The sequence below is a fragment of the Carcharhinus amblyrhynchos genome, chromosome 8 (genome assembly GCF_965287045.1).
Source record: "Carcharhinus amblyrhynchos chromosome 8, sCarAmb.v2.hapA, whole genome shotgun sequence".
NCBI lineage: Eukaryota > Metazoa > Chordata > Chondrichthyes > Carcharhiniformes > Carcharhinidae > Carcharhinus > Carcharhinus amblyrhynchos.
In genome coordinates, this window is record NC_137331.1 from 113,798,382 (window position 1) to 113,817,612 (window position 19,231).

The window sequence follows — 19,231 nt, forward strand, 5'->3', positions numbered from 1 at the left end:
TGGTCTGACACAAGACTCCAGATGCACAACAATGTGATTCACTCTTAAATTAGGGATGGGCAATAAATGCTGGTCCTGCCAGCAATGCCCACACCACATGAATGAATAGAAAAAGATCACTGTCCTATGCCGAAGTTTAATTGTGGGAGAAGGATTGGGGAAATAAGTTAAGCCATTCAACAGTAAAACCAGTGTTAGAGACAATCTCAGATTGTGTGAGCAATATAATTTTCCCCATCATAATTTTAAACTTTTCAGATATATGCTGCACATGTGCACCACTTGAGATTTCTTAATAGTTTTGGCATGGGGGATTTCAATCTGCATATTGATTGGTCGACCCATGTTGGACGCGGTGGGCTCGAGGAGGAGTTCTTGGAATGCTGCCGGGATAGTTTCCTCGAACAGTGTGTGTTGGAGCCGACGAGGGAGCGAGCTATCTTGGATCTGGTGCTATGTAATGAGGCGGGTAGAATTAGGGAACTTGCGGTGAAGGTTCCTCTTGGGGAGAGTGATCATTGTATGGTGGAGTTTCTGGTGCAGATGGAGGAGGAGAAAGTGGGTTCCCGGACACGCGTCCTTTGTTTGAACAGAGGGGAGTACGGTAGGATGAGAGAAGAATTGGCGAATGTGGACTGGGGGAGCGCGTTGGAAGGTAGGTCTGCTGAGGAGCAGTGGAGGATCTTTAAGGAGATCTTTCTTGGTGCTCAGCAGAAATTTATTCCGATGGTCAAAAAGGACCGTAGGAGGAGAGGTAATAAGCCATGGATAACAAAGGAGGTGAAGGAAAGTGTTAAATTAAAAGCGGAGGCGTTTAGAGTAGCTAAGAGTAGTGGGCGAGAAGAGGATTGGGAGAGGTTTAAATGTCAACAAAGATTGACAAAGAAGTTGATAAAGAAGGGTAGGAGAAACTATGAAGCTGGGCTAGCACTTAATATAAAAAAGGATAGCAAGAGTTTTTATAAATATATAAAAAGGAAGAGGCTGGCTAGGGTGAACGTTGGTCCCTTAGAGGATGAGAAGGGGGACTTAGTGGGAGGGGATGGGGATATGGCTGAGGTCTTGAATAACTTTTTTGTTTCGGTCTTCACGGAGGAGGACGTGAATAATTTGCCGGATGTTAGAGATGGAAAGCCGGTAGGACTGGAGGGTCTCGATGACATTACTGTTACTAGAGAGGTGGTGCTCGACAGACTGGAGGGGCTGATTGTGGACAAGTCCCCAGGACCGGATGGAATGCATCCGAGGGTCCTGAAAGAAATGGCGGAGGTGATAGTGGATGCCTTGGTGGTTATTTTCCAGACGTCGCTGGATTCCGGGGAAGTGCCGGAAGATTGGAAAACGGCTAATGTTACGCAGTTGTTTAAGAAGGGTGCCAGGCAAAAGGCGGGGAATTATAGGCCTGTTAGTTTAACGTCTGTTGTAGGTAAAATGTTAGAATCCGTCATCAAGGAGGAAATAGCGAGGCATCTTGAGGGGAATTGCTTGATAGAGCAGACGCAGAACGGTTTCGTTAAAGGGAAGTCGTGTCTGACAAATTTACTGGAGTTCTATGAGGATGTGTCTAGGGCGGTGGATAGAGGAGAGCCGGTGGATGTGGTCTTTCTTGATTTTCAGAAGGCGTTTGACAAGGTACCTCACAAGAGGTTATTGCAGAAGGTCAGGGGGCATGGAGTTGGGGGTAGGGTGTTAGCGTGGATAGAGGACTGGTTGTCAAATAGGAGGCAGAGAGTGGGGGTCAATGGGTGCTATTTGGATTGGCAGAAGTGGAGTGCCCCAGGGGTCGGTGCTGGGGCCTCAACTATTTACCATTTATGTAGATGATCTGGAGGAGGGAACCGAGTGTAGAGTGTCGAAATTTGCTGTTGACACCAAAATTGGTGGAAAGGCAAATTGTGCGGCAGGTGGGGAGAGTCTACAGAAGGATCTAGATAGGCTGGGCGAATGGGCCAGGAAATGGCAAATGGAATTTAATGTTGGCAAGTGCGAGGTGGTCCACTTTGGTAGGAATAATGGTAGGAAGGATTATTACTTACGTGGAGAAAAACTGCAGCAGGCGACGGTGCAGAGGGACCTCGGGGTCCTTGTGCATGAGTCGCAAAAACCCAGCTTGCAGGTGCAGCAGGTGGTCAGGAAGGCGAATGGGATGCTGGCCTTCATCGCGAGGGGGATTGAATATAAAAGTAGGGAGGTCTTGCTGCGGCTGTATAGGGCATTGGTGAGGCCGCAGCTGGAGTACTGTATGCAGTTTTGGGCGCCGTACTTACGCAAGGATATTTTGGCCTTGGAGGGAGTGCAGAGGAGGTTTACTAGGCTGATGCCGGAGTTGAGGGGGTTGAGCTATGAGGAGAGGCTGAATAAATTAGGCTTGTACTCGTTAGAGTTTAGAAGAATGAGGGGAGATCTCATTGAGACGTATAAGATGATGAATGGGATGGATAGGATAGAGGTGGAGAGACTCTTCCTGCTCAGAAAGGATAGCAGGGCTAGGGGGCATAGCCTCAAGATAAAGGGGGGGCGGTTTAGAACAGAGTTGAGGAGGAACTTCTTCACTCAAAGGGTGGTGAATCTCTGGAATTCTCTGCCTGTTGAAGTGGTGGAGGCTGCCTCGCTAAATATTTTTAAGACGCGGGTTGATGGGTTTTTGATAAGAGAGGGGATTAAGGGTTATGGGGAGAGGGCGGGAATGTGGAACTGAGCCACGACAGATCAGCCATGATCTTATTGAATGGCGGGGCAGGCTCGAAGGGCTAGTTGGCCTACTCCTGCTCCTATTTCTTATGTTCTTATGTTCTTATGACAGTGGCAAGCATCTCAGCATTTACTCCTATTGCTTTCAGATCATAGAATCATAGAAGCCCTACAGTACAGAGAGAGGCCATTTGGCCCATTGAGTCTGCACCAACCACAATCCTACCCAGGCCCAACCCCCATATCTCTACATATTTTACCCACTAATCCCTCTAACCTACACATCGCAGGACACTGAGGAGCAATTTAAGCGTGGCCAGTCAACCTAACCCGCACATCTTTGGACTGTGGGAGGAAACCGGAGCACCCGGAGGAAACCCACGCAGACACGAGGAGAATGTGCAAACTCCACACAGACAGTGACGCAAGCCGGGAATCAAACCCAGGTCCCTGGAGCTGTGAAGCAGCAGTGCTAACCACTGTACTATCGTTCCGCCCTGGCCAGTATTTCAGATGTGGTGATGCCGGCTTGGACTGGGGTAAACACAGTAAGAAGTCTGGCAACACCAGGTTTAAGTCCAACCGATTTATTTGATGCGTCACAGCGAAAAACCGCACCGACCTCCTCAGAAGACAAACATGGGACACAGTGGACAGAATACTCTTTGTCGTCCAGTACTTCCTGGAGTGGAGAAGCTATTATATCTTCTCCGGAGTCTTCAACATATCATTGATGAAGACGAACATCTCGCCAGGGCCATCCCCACACCCCCACTTCTTGCCTTCAGACAACCGCACAAACTCAAACAGACCATTGTTCGCAGCAAACTACCCAGCCTTCAGGAGAACAGTGACCACAACACCACACAACCCTGCCACAGCAACTTCTGCAAGACATGCCGGATCATCGACATGGATACCATCATCACACGTGAGAACACCATCCACCAGGTACACTGTACATACTCTTGCAACTCGGCCAACGTTGTCCACCTAATACGCTGCAGGAAAGGATGTCCCAAAGCATGGTACACTGGGGAGACCATGCAGATGCTACGACAACGGATGAATGAACATCGCTTGACAATCACCAGACAAGACTGTTCCCTTCCTGTTGGTGAACACTTCAGTGGTCACAGGCATTTGGCCTCTGACCTTCGGGTAAGCATTCTCCAAGGAGTCTCTCAAGGGAAAACTAAAATCTTTGCAGGAAAGGCACGTGCCGGTCAAGAGGAAGGATGGGAAGGGTAGGATTAGAGAGCCGTGGGTAACTAGGGATATTGAGGACCTGGTCAGGAGGAAGAGGGAGGCGTACATTAGATCTAGGCATTTGAGGACAGAGATAGCGTTAGAAGAATACAGAGAATGTAGGAGAGAACTTAAAAGGGGCATCAGAAAGGCAAAAAGGGGCCATGAAATGGCTTTGGCGGGTAGGATTAAAGAAAATCCTAAGGCATTTTACTCCTATGTTAGAAATAAAAGGATGGTTAGAGGGAAGATTGGTCCTCTCAGGGACAGAGGAGGGGAACTATGCTTGGAGCCTGGGGGAATGGGGGAGATCCTGAATGAATACTTTGCGTCGGTATTCACGCAGGAGAGGGGCCTGATGTCTGGTGCTGTGCTTGAGGAGTTTGAGGATCCGTTGAGGGATATAGTCATCACGAGGGAAGAGGTGTTGGGACTTTTAGACAGTATAAAGACGGATAAATCTCCGGGGCCTGATGGCATCTATCCCAGGCTGTTAAGGGAGGTGAGGGATGAAATTGCTGGGCCTCTGACGCAAATCTTTGTCTCTTCTTTGGACACAGGTGAGGTCCCAGAGGATTGGCGCATTGCAAATGTAGTACCGTTGTTTAAGAAGGGTCAGAGGGATAACCCAGGGAATTATAGGCCGGTGAGCTTGACTTCAGTTATAGGCAAGCTAATGGAGAGGATCCTCAAGGATAGGATGTATGAACATCTGGAGCGCTGCAATCTGATCAGGGATACGCAGCATGGCTTCGTTACAGGGAGGTCATGCCTTACGAATCTAGTGGAATTTTTTGAAGAGGTGACAAAAACGGTTGACGAAGGACAAGCCGTTGATGTTGTCTATATGGATTTCAGTAAGGCGTTTGACAAGGTCCCTCATGGTAGGCTGATAGAAAAGGTGAAGGCTCATGGGATACAAGGCCAGGTATGTAGATGGGTGGAGAACTGGCTTGGGAGGAGGAGACAGCGAGTAGTAGTGGAAGGCTCCTTTTCCAATTGGAGGCCTGTCACCAGTGGTGTGCCGCAGGGCTCGGTACTTGGACCTCTTCTATTTGTGGTATATATTAATGACTTGGAAGAGGGGGTAGGTGGTGTGATCAGCAAATTTGCTGATGACACCAAGATGGTTGGATTGGCGGGTACTGAGGAGCAGTGCCTGGCAATGCAACAGGACATAGACAGGCTGGTAGATTGGGCAGATAGATGGCAAATGGAATTTAATCCGGAGAAATGCGAGGTGATGCACCTTGGCCGGAATAATGTGGAGGGGAGTTATACGATAAAAGGTAGAACTATCCGGAGTATAGATACGCAGAGAGACCTGGGGGTGCAAGTGCATAAGTCCCTGAAGGTGTCGGTACAGGTGCAGAATGTGATGAGGAAAGCGTATGGTATGTTAGCCTTCATAGGAAGAGGTATAGAATATAAGAGTAGGAGTCTGATGTTGCAGTTGTATAGAACGTTGGTTAGGCCTCACTTGGAGTACTGCGTCCAGTTCTGGTCGCCGTACTACCGGAAGGATGTAGAGATCCTGGAGAGAGTGCAGAGGAGATTTACCAGGATGTTGCCTGGTATGGAAGGGCTGTCTTACGAGGAAAGATTGGATGAACTTGGGCTGTTTTCCCTTGAGAGACGTCGGCTGAGGGGGGATCTAATAGAGGTTTATAAGATTATGAAGGGGATAGATAGAGTAAATGGTGGTAAGCTTTTTCCGCTACAAGAAATGGATAGAACGAGGGGTCACGGGCTTAGGGTGAGGGGGGCTAGGTATAAGACAAATATTAGAGGGCAGTTTTTCACGCAAAGGGTAGTGGGGGTGTGGAATGCACTGCCGAGTAAGGTGGTGGAAGCAGGCACGCTAGGGTTGTTTAAGAGTCACTTAGACAGCCATATGAGCGGGCTACATATAGGGGGATATAGTAGGCCTTACTGAACATTGTAGGCTTGGGAATATGTTTTGCCTCAGGAATGTTAGTCTTTGCCTGTTTAATAATGAATTTTTTTGTCTCCACAGGCATTTAAGTCCAGCAAGGGGCATGCAGGCGGCAGGTTGTAGTGGGCTGCTCTTGGATGTTGCTTCGGGAGTTGCCTATTGCTTCATGTCGTTAGTGTGCTTAAACTGGACCATCTCGAGGGCAACATGACAGCTCAGAGACTATCTCTGTTGCTGTGCGGACACATGGATTTGGGCCTGTGTCTGTGGGAGTTTGCACGTTCTCCCCGTGGTTGCGTGGGTTTCCTCCGGGTGCTCCGGTTTCCTCCCACATCCCCCAAAGATGTGCTTTTAGGCTGATTGATTGGGTACTAAAATTGTCCCTAAATTGGACCTCCCTGATCCTCGCACGTTAGGCGTAGACTAAAATCATGAATAGGTCACTGAGATAGTAGGACGGCGGCGCGGGCTCGTTGGGCCGAAGGGCCTGTTTCCCGTGCTGTGTTGTTCTTTGTTTGTAAGGCGGCCTTCACGACATATGGGCAGCGCAGAGTCGCTGAGCAAAGACTGATAGCCAAGTTCTGCACACATGAGAACAGTCTCAACAGGGATCTTGGGCTCATGTTGCACTATCTGTAACCTCCATGACTTGCCTGGGTTTGCTAAACCTCACTTACTGTATTGTCTGGAGACAATACACATCTCTTTAACCTGGGGCTTAATGCTCCTTCCATTCACATTGTTGGCCACTTTAAGACTTGAATAGCACGTCAGGTGTAAAGACACGCATTCCAATCAGTAATCTGTAAACTGTCCATGCTGTTATATGCTCTGTCTGAGGCCAGAACTCTCCATTCGCCTGACGAAGGGGCAAACCCCATAAGCTTGCGAGTTTACTATCAAAAAAATCGGTTGGACTTCTTACAGTAATTCAGATACCATGGACCAAATTTTCAATTGCCAGTGAGGTCATAAATGGATGCAAGTGCAATTTGAAAGTCTGTTGTTCCCGATACCTCCAGGGTGCACGTCAATTTTAAAGCGAGTTTGGGGAGGAGAGTATAGGAATCTGCTCACCTTCAATTGATGCCCTGTTGTGCTTTGAGGAGTTTGTTCACAGGTCAGGAGAATGAGAATACTATTTCTATTTAAAAGTGGGCAAATCTGAACAATCTGGTGCCCAAGTACAGGCTCAATGCAGGGAGATGTTAAAACCTTTTTTAAAAATCGGGTGAAAAGGCACATCAACATCAGTATTCTCACTCAAGGCAATATTCTTAGTACTGAGGTATTGACTTGGCTCAATCAGCTCCACTGTGTGGGCCACATTGTCCAGATTCCTGAAAGGGGCGCTCTACGCAACTTCAAAATCATAAGCGAGCCCCAAGAGGACACAGGAAACATTTCAATGATACCCATAAAGCCTCCTTGAAAAAGTGCAAAAGGGGTAACTGAGAAGGTAGATGGGGGTAGTGCAGTCTACATGGACTTCAGCAAGGCCTTCGACAAGGTATCATAAGGTAGGTTGTTGCACAAGGTTAAATCTCATGGGAAGTCCACAAATCCACAAAGGCCAAAACAGTAACAAGGGAGAGAGTAGCACTTTTAAGGATCAACATCAGGTCATCTATGTGCAGATCCACAAAAGATGAGTAAGATCCTAAATGAGTATTTCTCATCAGTTAAGAAAAGCATGGATGTTAGGGAACTTGGGGAAATAAATAGTGGTGTCTTGAGGAGTTTTCATATAACAGAGAAAGAGGTGCTGGAAGTCTGAAAGTGCATCAAGGTAGAAAGCGGTGCTGGAAGTCTGAAAGCACATCAAAGTAGATAAATCCCCGAGATCTGAAGAAGTGAATCCCAGGACATTGTGGGAGGGAATTGTGGGTCCCCTAGCAGAAATATTTGAATCGTCGATTGTCACGGGTGAGGTGCCTGAAGACTGGAGAGTGACAAATGTTGTGCCTTTGTTTAAAAAGGGCTGCAGGGAAAAGCCTGGGAACTACAGGCCAGTGAGCCTCACATCTGTGGTGGGTACGTTGTTGGGAGATATTGAGATAGGATCTACAAGCATTTAAAGATGCAAGGATTAATTAGGGACAGTCGATATGGCTTTGTGAGTGGAAAATCATGTCTCACAAATTTGATTGAGTTTCTTGAAGGGATAATCATGAAGGTAAATGAGGGCAGTGCAGTTGATGTTGTCTACATAGACTTTAGCAAGGCCTATGACAAGGTACCACATGGTAGGTTGTTGCATAAGGTTAAATCTCACAGGATCCAGGGTGAGGTAGTTAAATGGATACAAAATTGACTTCTTGACAGAAGCCAGAGCCTGGTTGTAAAGGGTTGTTTTTCAAACTGGAAGCCTGTAACCAGCAGTTTGCCTCAGGGATCCATTTACATTAATGATTTGGATGAGAATATAGGAGGCATGGTTAGTAAGTTTGCAGATGTTATCAAGACTGGTGGCATAGTGGACAGTGAAGAAAGTTATCTTCAATTGCAACAGGATCTTGATCAATTGGGCCAGTGGGCTGGCAAATGGCAGATGGAGTTTAATTTAGACAAATACGAGGTAATGCATTTTGGTAGATTGAACCAGGGCAGGACGTTGGGCAGAGTTACAGAACAAAGAGATCTAGGGGTACATGTTCATAACTCCTTGGAAGTGTAGTCACAAGTGGACAGAGTGGTGAAGAAGGCATTCGGCATGCTTGGTTTCATTTGTCAGAACATTGAATACAGGAGTTGGGGCGTCTTGTTGAAGTTGTACAAGACATTAGTAAGGCCACACTTGGAATATTGTGTGCAGTTCTGGTCACCCTATTATAGAAAGGATATTACTAAACCAGAAAAAATGCAGAAAACATGTACTCGATGCTACCAAGACTTGATGGTTTGAGTTATAAGGAGAGGCTGGATAGGCTGGGACTTTTCTCTCTGGAGCATAGGAGGCTGAGGGGTAATCTCGTAGTGGTCTATAAAAAAATGAGGAGCACAGATCAGCTCGATAGTCAATATCTTTTCCCTAAGGTAGGGGAGTCTAAAACTAGAGGACATAAGTTTAAGGTGAGAAGGGAGAGATACAGAAGTATCCAGAGGGGCAACTTCTTCACACAGAGGGTGGTGAGTGTCTGGAACAAGCTGCCAGAAGCGGGTACAATTTTGTCTTTTAAAAAACATTTAGATAGTTACATGGGTATGACGTGTATAGAGAATATAGGCCAAATGCAGGCAATTGGGATTAGCTTAAGGGTTTAAACAAAAAAGGCGGCATGGACAAGTTGGGCCAAAGGACCTGTTTCCATGCTGTAAACCTCTATGATTGTAACCCCACTGACACCTGTAAATCCTGGTCCAAGTCTACCCAAGGAAAGAGAAAAAGCATCTGGGAAGCAGCTGAACAACTCGCATTTCATCACCGAAAGCAAGCTGTAGCAAAGCGTCAACAGCGAAAGGAGCACATGACAACCTGAGTGCACCACCTACCCACTCCTTCAGTCAGTCTGCTCCACCTGTGACGGAGACTCCAGGTCACAAATTGAATTCACCTGAGAACTCATTTTTAGCATGGAAGTAAGTCATCATCTGAGGGATGATGACTTACTTCCCAAGAAAAGAATCTGCCTTTTTCCTTTCAACTGATACTTGCAACACTGAAGTGTGTTCCACTTTGGGTTTTCACATTTCCCTTCTCCAACTTAGTTATATTGTTTTAATTGTCCATATATCCTTTAGGCCTCATTTTTCTTTCAAGATAATGCAATTCCTATATTTAGGGGTATGGTATTTTTACGGCAATTATGATCACATTTTTGGTTTCCATTTTTTAATATATTTGAATTCAGTGAGCACCAAAAAAATTTGACTTAAATTACGGTCTATAATGAGGAGAAATGTCTTTTCACAAAGTGTTGTTAAGATTCAGAATTTACCACCTGAGAGTATGGTGTCATTTAGTTCTACATTCTGTCAAACCTCCTTTATAGTGTAATCACATTCTTCCTATGGTATGTGGCTAGTACTCTAGCTGTGAGCTAACAAGCATTTTATATAGCTCCTTCATAATCCCCATGCTCCTGTAATCTGTGCCTCCACTAATAAAAGCAAGTATTCTATTTGCCTTCTTGGCCACATGATCTATCTGTGCTGCTGTCTTCAGGAACCTATGGACATGTACCCCAAGATCACTCTGGTCCTCTGTACTTCCTATCATCTTATCATTAATTGTGTATTCCCTTGCCTTGGAGAAGTTTGATTCCTTAAGGAAGTTGGAAGGGTATTTACCTAAACGGGCTTTTCAGTGTTCCTAGTCTTTCCCAGAAGATAGCATTCATTTCATATATTTATGCATTCATATGTGATTCGTACTTCGTGACAGCAGGGATAGAAACACAATTTTACTTGCTCCTCCCAAATGTTTCACTTCACACTTCTTGGGGTTACATCCCATTTGACACTGTTCTGCCCAGTCTGATCAACCGGTCTTTATCTGATATCTACAAGCTCTATGATTCTCTAGGATCTATTCATTGCATTGCTAACCAACAAGTATTTCATGAGCTGCATGGGTTGAATTTTGCAACCATCTAAGTGTTACACTGCTTTACAAACTACTAAGCAGACAAGAAGCACATTATTTTCATGACAGTATCAAAGAGGGAGTAGATAGAGAATTAAAGGAGGAGAATGATTCCACAACTGTCCAGTAATATATATATGTTTCCAACCCTCAGGTGAAATGGATTGTATTCAGAATTAGGCAGCAAGTAAAATTGTGTTTCTATCCCTGCTGTCAGGAAATACAAATCACATATGAATGCATGGATATATGAAATGAATGCTACCTTCTGGGAAAGACTAGGAACATTGAAAAACCCATTTAGGTAAATATCCTTCCAACTTCCTTAAGGAATCAAACTTCTCCAGAGGACCATGATGCAAGACAATCTAAGTTCACTAACTATTCACTTTTTTCCTCAAGTGCAATATAAAGCAGAGAAAAAGTTTTTTGTGCACAGATGTTTGAAGTAAGGCTGAGGAGTGCAGTACCCGAGTCCGTCATGAAAGCACAGGCCACACTTAACATTTAAGAATCGATTAAAGAGATAAATGATAGAAAGGAGGATACAGAGATTTAGAAGTAGTCAAATATGGATTTAGGTCACTTGTTTGTGTGGAGGATAAACTGATATAGACTGATTGGGCAAAATAGCCTGTGTTCTTGATACAATTTCAATGGAATTGTCCGTAAATGATCAAATTCCACTTTGAAGGAATGCTTGTTACAGAAGATGCAACTGAAATCTCTGGAAGAGATTCATTATACATTTCAGAAGATTTATTTGAGGTTTATTCAAATCTCGGTAATTGGCATGAACAGTATTACTCACAGACAGTGCAGCTAGCAATCTATTTTACAAATCATTCTTTTTCTGATCAAGCCTTTAATTCAGTTAGAAAAACAATCAATTGTTCCAGTGGAAATTTGATGAAGTATATATAAAATTAAAATAAACTAATTCAATTTAAACAGCAAGTCCCAGACTAAAACAATAAATTGAATTTTACCACAGGCTCCAGGACCCTACATTGGACATGTCAGCAGTGGGACCAGCTTGACAATATTCTGGAGGCATCTCCTAATTAACAACTCCAGGCTCATCATTTAGTTGACAGTAAGTTGACAGTAGCAGGTAAATTGCAGATACTGACAGTCAAATCAGACTTCACTGCTGAGGCAGGTTTGAAATTCATCCCATCTGGGAATTGTATTGTCATTCTTTTACTTCTGCTGGATCAAAAAACTGGAACTTCCTCCTCAACACTGTGGTACCTACAGCACATCGACTACAGCAGTTCGAAAAGGAGGCTCATCACAATCCTCTCAAGAGCAATTCGGGACGGAATTAAATGCTGGCCTTTCCAGCAATGCTCACATCCCAAGAACAAACGAAATAAAATCACAAACATTAACTCCTAAGCTATCATCCTGCTATTAAATATGGTTTGGACACAAAACAATAATTTAAAACTTCTTACCTTGCATTGTCTTCTTTGTGGGTTCAGAAAAAAGTGGTATAAGGAGAAGGAATATGAGGTACACAAATGATAATCCATTGTATCGGAACAAACATGCTGAAAGACAAGTGAAAAAGAATAATCATTTCTGCCTTGTGAGAATTTTGGATTAATGTTTTTTGCCAAAAGGCATACTTGAGCCACAGTTTTACAGCATAATATAGGCCCCTCAGAACATAAGAACATAAGAAATAGGAGCAGGAGTAGGCCATCTAGCCCTTCGAGCCTACCCCGCCATTCAATAAGATCATGGCTGATCTGAAGTGGCTCAGTTCCACTTTCCCGCTTTCTCCCCATAACCCTTAATTCCCTTGCCTATCAAAAACCTATCTACCCGTGTCTTAAATATATTTAGCGAGGCAGCCTCCACCACTTCAACGGGCAGAGAATTCCAGAGATTCACCACCCTTTGAGTGAAGAAGTTCCTCCTCAACTCCGTTCTAAACTGCACCCCCCTTATCTTGAGGCTGTGCCCTCTTGTCCTGCTGTCCTTTCTGAGCGGGAAGAACCTCTCAACCTCTACCCTATCCATCCCCTTCATCATCTTATACGTCTCAATAAGATCCCCCCTCATCCTTCTAAATTCCAACAAGTACAGACCCACTCTATTCAGCCTCTCTTCATAGTTCAACCCCCTCAACTCCGGTATCAGCCTAGTAAACCTCCTCTGCACTCCCTCCAAGGCCAAAATATCCGTGCGCAAGTACGGCGACCAAAAATGCACACAGTACTCCAGCTGCGGCCTCACCAGTTCCCTGTACAGTTGCAGCAAGACCTCCCTACTTTTATATTCAATCCCCCTCGCTATGAAGGCCAGCATCCCATTTGCCTTCCTGATCACCTGCTGCACCTGTAGGCTGGGTTTTTTGCGACGCATGCACAAGGACCCCCAGGTTCCTCTGCAATGTACCTGCGTGGCCATCCTGCATCTATCCATTCTATCCCATTTTCCGCACTTATTCCGTAACCTTGTATGTTATGACATTTCAAGCACTCTTCCAAATACTTCTTAAATGTTGTGATGGTTCCCATTTCCATCACCCTTTCAGGCAATGAGTTCCAGATTCCCACCACCACAGGGTAAAAAAAAATTCTCAAATCCCCTCTACATCCCCTGCCCCTTACATTAAATCTATGCCCCCTGGTTATTGACTCCTCCAGTAAGGGAAAGGTTATTTCCTAGATACCCCACCTATGTCCCTTAGGATTTTGTACACCTCGAACAGGTCTCCCCTCAGCCTTCCCTGTTCTAAGCAAAAAAAAAACCCTGTGTAGCCAACCTCTCCTTGTAGCTGAAATACCTCAGCCCAGGCAACATCCTGGTGAATCTCCTTTGCTTCCTCTATAGTATAATCACATTCTTCCTGTTGTATAGTGGCCAGAACTGCATATAGTATTCTAGCTGAGACCTAACAAGCATTTCATATAATTCCATCATAATCTCCATGCTCCTGTATTCTATGCCTCAGTTAATAAAACCAAGTATCCCATATGCCTTCTTAACCACCATATCTATCTGTGCTGCTGCCTTCAGGGACCTATGGACATGTACCCCAAGATCACTCTGGTCCTCTCTACTTCCTTGCATCTTACCATTAATTGTGTATTCCCTTGCTTTGTTAGTCCTCCCAAATGTATCACTTCACACTTTTCAGGGTTACATTCCATTTGTCACTGTTCTGCCCAACCAGTCTATATTGTCCTGTGATCTAAGACATTTTCCCCCACTATTTATCACACCATAATTTTTTTGTAATTTGCAAACTTACTGATCACACCTCCAACTCTCATGTCTAGCTAATTCATGTGCACTACAAACAGCAAAGGACCTAGCATTGGTCTCTGCATACAGTACACCACTGGACACAGGCATCCAATCACAAAAACCAACCTTTAACCATCATCCACTGCCTCCCGTAAATAAGTCAATTTTGAACTCAATTTGCCAAATTGCTATGAACCCCATGGGCTCTTATAATCTTGAGCAGTGTCCCACATTGGGCTTTGTCAAAAGCCATACTGACATCCATGTAGACTATGTGTAGACTACACCAACTGCACCACACACCTAATCACTTCTTTGAAAAATTCAATCAAATTTGTTAAACATATGAGCACAATTTTATCACCTGGTCCCACCTGTCTTTCAACAAGGCGAGACAGTATGATCAGGTGAAGGGGGAAAAATGAGAAACGAGCCTGGTTTCTCGCTTCCCCCAATCATACCAGCCTTCTTTTGCCAGCGAAATCGGCTTTTCGCTCTTTTTAGGCGCAAAGACGATTTAAATATTTATGACATGCTTAGCATGATCGAATGATGGTGGTGGCTGAGCTTATTGATGTAACTTCTTGAACAATTACTGCAATTTTAGTTTAGATGTCTTACAAGCTTCACACAATTAAGCATGTCAGATATATAAAAATACAAAATATCCATTGATATAATAATTTGATAGGACATGCAGATTACCTATAATCAGTCAAAAGTGACTTTTCGTGAACATGCAGTAATTGGTTGGTAAACAATAATATTCCATGAAAATCATATTGCACATTCACCTCAATGATCTCTAAATCAAAGAGATTGTGAGGGCACAAAAAGTATGATGGCAAAGCCAGAAATGTTTGCCAATTCTACTTCACTTATAACAAGAAGGAGAAAGGTATTTGTTATAAATAATAACAGATAATGAACATAAGAACATAAGAAATAGGAGCAGGAGTAGGCCATCTAGCCTCTCGAGCCTGCCCCCCCATTCAATAAGATCATGGCTGATCTGTCGTGGCTCAGTTCCACATTCCCGCCCTCTCCCCATAACCCTTAATCCCCTCTCTTATCAAAAACCCATCAACCCGCGTCTTAAAAATATTTAGTGAGGCAGCCTCCACCACTTCAATGGGCAGAGAATTCCAGAGATTCACCACCCTTTGAGTGAAGAAGTTCCTCCTCAACTCTGTTCTAAACTGCTCCCCCCTTATCTTGAGGCTGTGCCCTCTAGTCCTACTGTCCTTCCTGTGCGGGAAGAGCCTCTCCACCTCTATCCTATCCATCCCATTCATTATCTTATACGTCTCAATGAGATCTCCCCTCATTCTTCTAAACTCTAACGAGTACAAGCCTAGTTTATTCAGCCTCTCCTCATAGCTCAACCCCCTCAACTCCGGTATCAGCCTAGTAAACCTCCTCTGCACTCCCTCCAAGGCCAAAATATCCTTGCGTAAGTGCGGCGACCAAAACTGCACACAGTACTCCAGCTGCGGCCTCACCAATGCCCTATACAGTTGCAGCAAGACCTCCCTACTTTTATATTCAATCCCCCTCGCTATGAAGGCCAGCATCCCATTAGCCTTCCTGACCACCCGCTGCACCTGCAGGCTGGGTTTTTGCGACTCATGCACAAGGACCCCGAGGTCCCTCTGCACCGTTGCATGCTGCAGTTTTTCGCCATATAAGTAATAGTCCTTCCTACCATTATTCCTACCAAAATGGACAACTTCACACTTGCTAACATTAAATTCCATTTGCCAGTTCCTGGCCCATTCGCCCAGCCTATCTAGATCCTTCTGCAGACTTTCCACGCCCTCCGCACAATTTGCCATTCCACCAATTTCGACACCATACACTCGGTTCCCTCCTCCAGATCATCTATATAAATGGTAAATAGCTGAGGCCCCAGCACCGATCTCTGGGGCACTCCACTAGTCACCAACTGCCAATCCGAATAGCACCCATTGACCCCCACTCTCTGCCTCCTATTTGACAGCCAATCCTCTATCCATGCTAACACCCTACCCCCAGCTCCATGCCCCCTAACCTTCTTTAATACCCTCTTGTGCGGCACCTTATCAAACGCCTTCTGAAAATCAAGAAACACTACATCTACCGGCTCTCCTCTATCCACCGCCCTAGACACATCCTCATAGAACTCCAATAAATGCGTCAGACACGACTTCCCCTTAATGAAACCGTGCTGCGTCTGCTCTATCAAACAATTCTCCTCAAGATGCCTCGCTATTTTCTCCTTGATCACGGATTCTAGCATTTTACCTACAACAGACGTTAAACTAACCGGCCTATAATTCCCTGCCTTTTGCCTGCCACCCTTCTTAAACAACGGTGTAACATTAGCCGTTTTCCAATCTTCCGGCATTTCCCCGAAATCCAGCGAGGTTTGGAAAATAATCATCAATGTATCCACTATCACCTCCGCCATTTCTTTCAGGACCCTTGGATGCATTCCATCCGGTCCTGGGGACTTGTCCACAATCAGTCCCTCCAGTCTGTCGAGCACTGCCCCTCTAGTAACAATAATGTCATTCAGGCCCTCCACTCCTACCATCTTTCCATCGCTAACACCCGGCAAATTATTCACATCCTCCTCCGTGAAGACCGAAACAAAAAAGTTATTCAAGGCCTCAGCCATTTCCCCATCCCTACCACTAAGTCCCTCCTCTCATCCTCTAAGGGTCCAACATTCACCCTAGTCAGCCTCTTCCTTTTTATATATTTATAAAAACTTTTACTATCCTTTTTTATATTAAGCGCTAGCCCAGCTTCATAGTTTATCCTACCCTTCTTTATCAACTTCCTCATCATTATTTGTTGATATTTAAACCTCTCCCAATCCTCTTCTCGCCCACTACTCTTAGCTACTCTAAACGCATCCACTTTAATTTAATACTCTCCTTTACCTCCTTCATTATCCACAGCTGATTATCTCTCCTCCTACGATCCTTTTTAACCATCGGAATAAATTTCTGCTGAGCACCAAGAAAGATCTCCTTAAAGATCCTCCACTGTTCCTCAGCAGACCTACCTTCCAATGTGCTCCCCCAATCAACATTCGCCAATTCCTCTCTCATCCTATCGTACTCCCCTCTGTTGAAACAAAGGACACAGGTCCGGGAACCCACTTTCTCCTCCTCCATCTGCATCAGAAATTCCACCACACAATGATCACTTCAAGGCAGCAAACTCATTTCACAGTTGACATACTTATAAAGCATTTCCCCTCAAATTAATAGATTCTGATTTGTAACTAACTTCCAGCTATCTATTGTTGAAACGAGACTTCAAGATTATGGTTAACAAATGCATCTATGCAATTGTGTGGCAAATAGAGAAATGTGAACGGATCTACAACTTTTTTTACAACTAAATAGCATTCTGTATCTCAACTGGCAACATCGCTCCAAACTGAACATCTTTTTGATATTACATTTTATAGCCAGTTTGCTTCAAAAAAGGTGACATTAACATTTTGGTGAAGAACACCATCAACAGTAAAGAGATAAGGGGAACACTTCATAGACAGGTAAGAAATAGAATTTGTAGTTATTATGGCTTTGACCAGATGCAAACAATATGGAAAATTTGCAATTTTCTAAAAAGGATTGTGAAATCTGCATTTGCTTTTAAGAACATAAGAACATAGGAAGTAGGAGCAGGGGTAGGCCATCTAGCCCTTCGAGCCTGCCCCGCCATTCAATAAGATCATGGCTGATCTGAAGTTGCTCAGTTCCACTTTCTGCTTTCTCCCCATAACCCTTAATTCCCTTGTCTGCCAAAAACCTATCTACCCATGTCTTAAATATATTTAGCGAGGTAGCCTCCACCACTTCAACGGGCAGAGAATTCCAGAGATTCACCACCCTTTGAGTGAAGAAGTTCCTCCTCAACTCTGTTCTAAACTGCTCCCCCCTTATCTTGAGGCTGTGCCCTCTAGTCCTGCTATCCTTTCTGAGCAGGAAGAATCTCTCTACCTCTACCCTATCCATCCCTTTCATTATCTTATACATCTCTATAAGATCCCCCCTCATCCCTCTAAACTCCAACGAGTACAGACCCAGTCTATTTAGTCTCTCTTCATAGTCCAACCCCCTCATCTCTGGTATCAGCCTAATGAACCTCCTCTGCACTCCCTCCAAGGCCAAAATATCCTTGCGCAAGTGCGGCGACCAAAACTGCACACGGTACTCCAGCTGCGGCCTCACCAATACCCTGTACAGTTGCAGCAAGACCTCCCTGCTTTTATATTCTATCCCCCTTGCTATAAAGGCCAGCATCCCATTCGCCTTCTTGATCACCTGCTGCACCTGCAGACTGGGTTTTTGCGACTCATGCACAAGGACCCCCAGGTCCCTCTGCACCGTAGCATGCTGCAGCTTTTCGCCCTTTAAATAGTAATCCCTCCTACTATTATTTCTGCCAAAGTGAATAACCTCACACTTGGAAACATTGTACTCCATCTGCCAGGTCCTCACCCATTCGCTCAGCCTATCCAGATCCCTCTGCAGACTTTCCACACCCTCCGCACAATTTGCTTTTCCACTTACCTTTGTGTCATCAGCAAATTTCGTCACCCTACACTCAGCCCCCTCCTCCAGATCATCTATATAAATGGTAAATAGCTGAGGCCCCAGCACCGATCCCTGCGGCACTCCACTAGTTACCAACCGCCAGTCAGAATAGCACCCATTGATACCAACTGTCTGCCTCCTATTAGACAACCAATCCTCTATCCAAGCTAACACCTTACCCCCAACTCCATGCCCCCTAACCTTCTGAAGCAACCTTTTGTGCGTCACCTTATCAAATATTTTAATAATGTTTAAAGAGATTAATTGTAATTTTCTTAGATACTAAGAAATACTAGTCCACATAACTTGACAATCCTCGACTTGAAGCAGTACTAACTGGAAATAAGTTAAGACAGAAGCTGAATAACAAGACACAAGGGAGAGCTAAAAACAGGAGGGCTGGAGGTAAAAACAATCAGCACAGAATCAGACACAAAGAAAAAGCAAACAGACCTAAAGAGGAACACAGAATTTGTGCAAGGAGAAACCAACAAAGCTCTACAAAAGGTCAGTTTTTTGTTTGGCAGTGAGACAAGAAAAAAATATTCCAGAAATTCCTTGGTAGTGATGAACAAGACAGCTAAAAGGGACTGAAATCTAAAAAGTGGTGCGAATAACTCAGATATGTGAAAGTTGAGAATATGTATCAGAGGTCCAGATTGTGAACCCAATATTATTGTTTGGCCTGTTGAAAAGGAACTTTGCAAAGCTGTGCCATCAAGACTGACATGACCTAAGTAAAAGAGGGATACCCTTTCAGTGGTAACCACACAGAGCTTGGATGGAATACAGCTGCCAGTGAATGCAACTCAAATGCCCAATCAGTAAGTTGCAAAGATTGCATGTTGTGTCATATTTGTGCAGGGAATGATGCAGGTGCTGGTGAAAAATGTATTACCATTTTATTTGAAG

At 44.6% G+C, this 19,231-nt stretch overlaps 1 protein-coding gene across 1 annotated transcript in view; it reads right to left on the reverse strand.

Annotated features, from left to right (window-relative positions):
* Positions 1-19,231, reverse strand: part of LOC145346843 (piezo-type mechanosensitive ion channel component 2-like) — an 895,380-nt gene that overhangs the window by 744,313 nt on the left and 131,836 nt on the right. Inside the window, exon 2 of the mRNA XM_080194667.1 lies at positions 11,921-12,016. Within this exon, the coding sequence (XP_080050793.1) occupies positions 11,921-12,016 (96 nt within the window). The remainder of the gene's footprint in view (positions 1-11,920; positions 12,017-19,231) is intronic.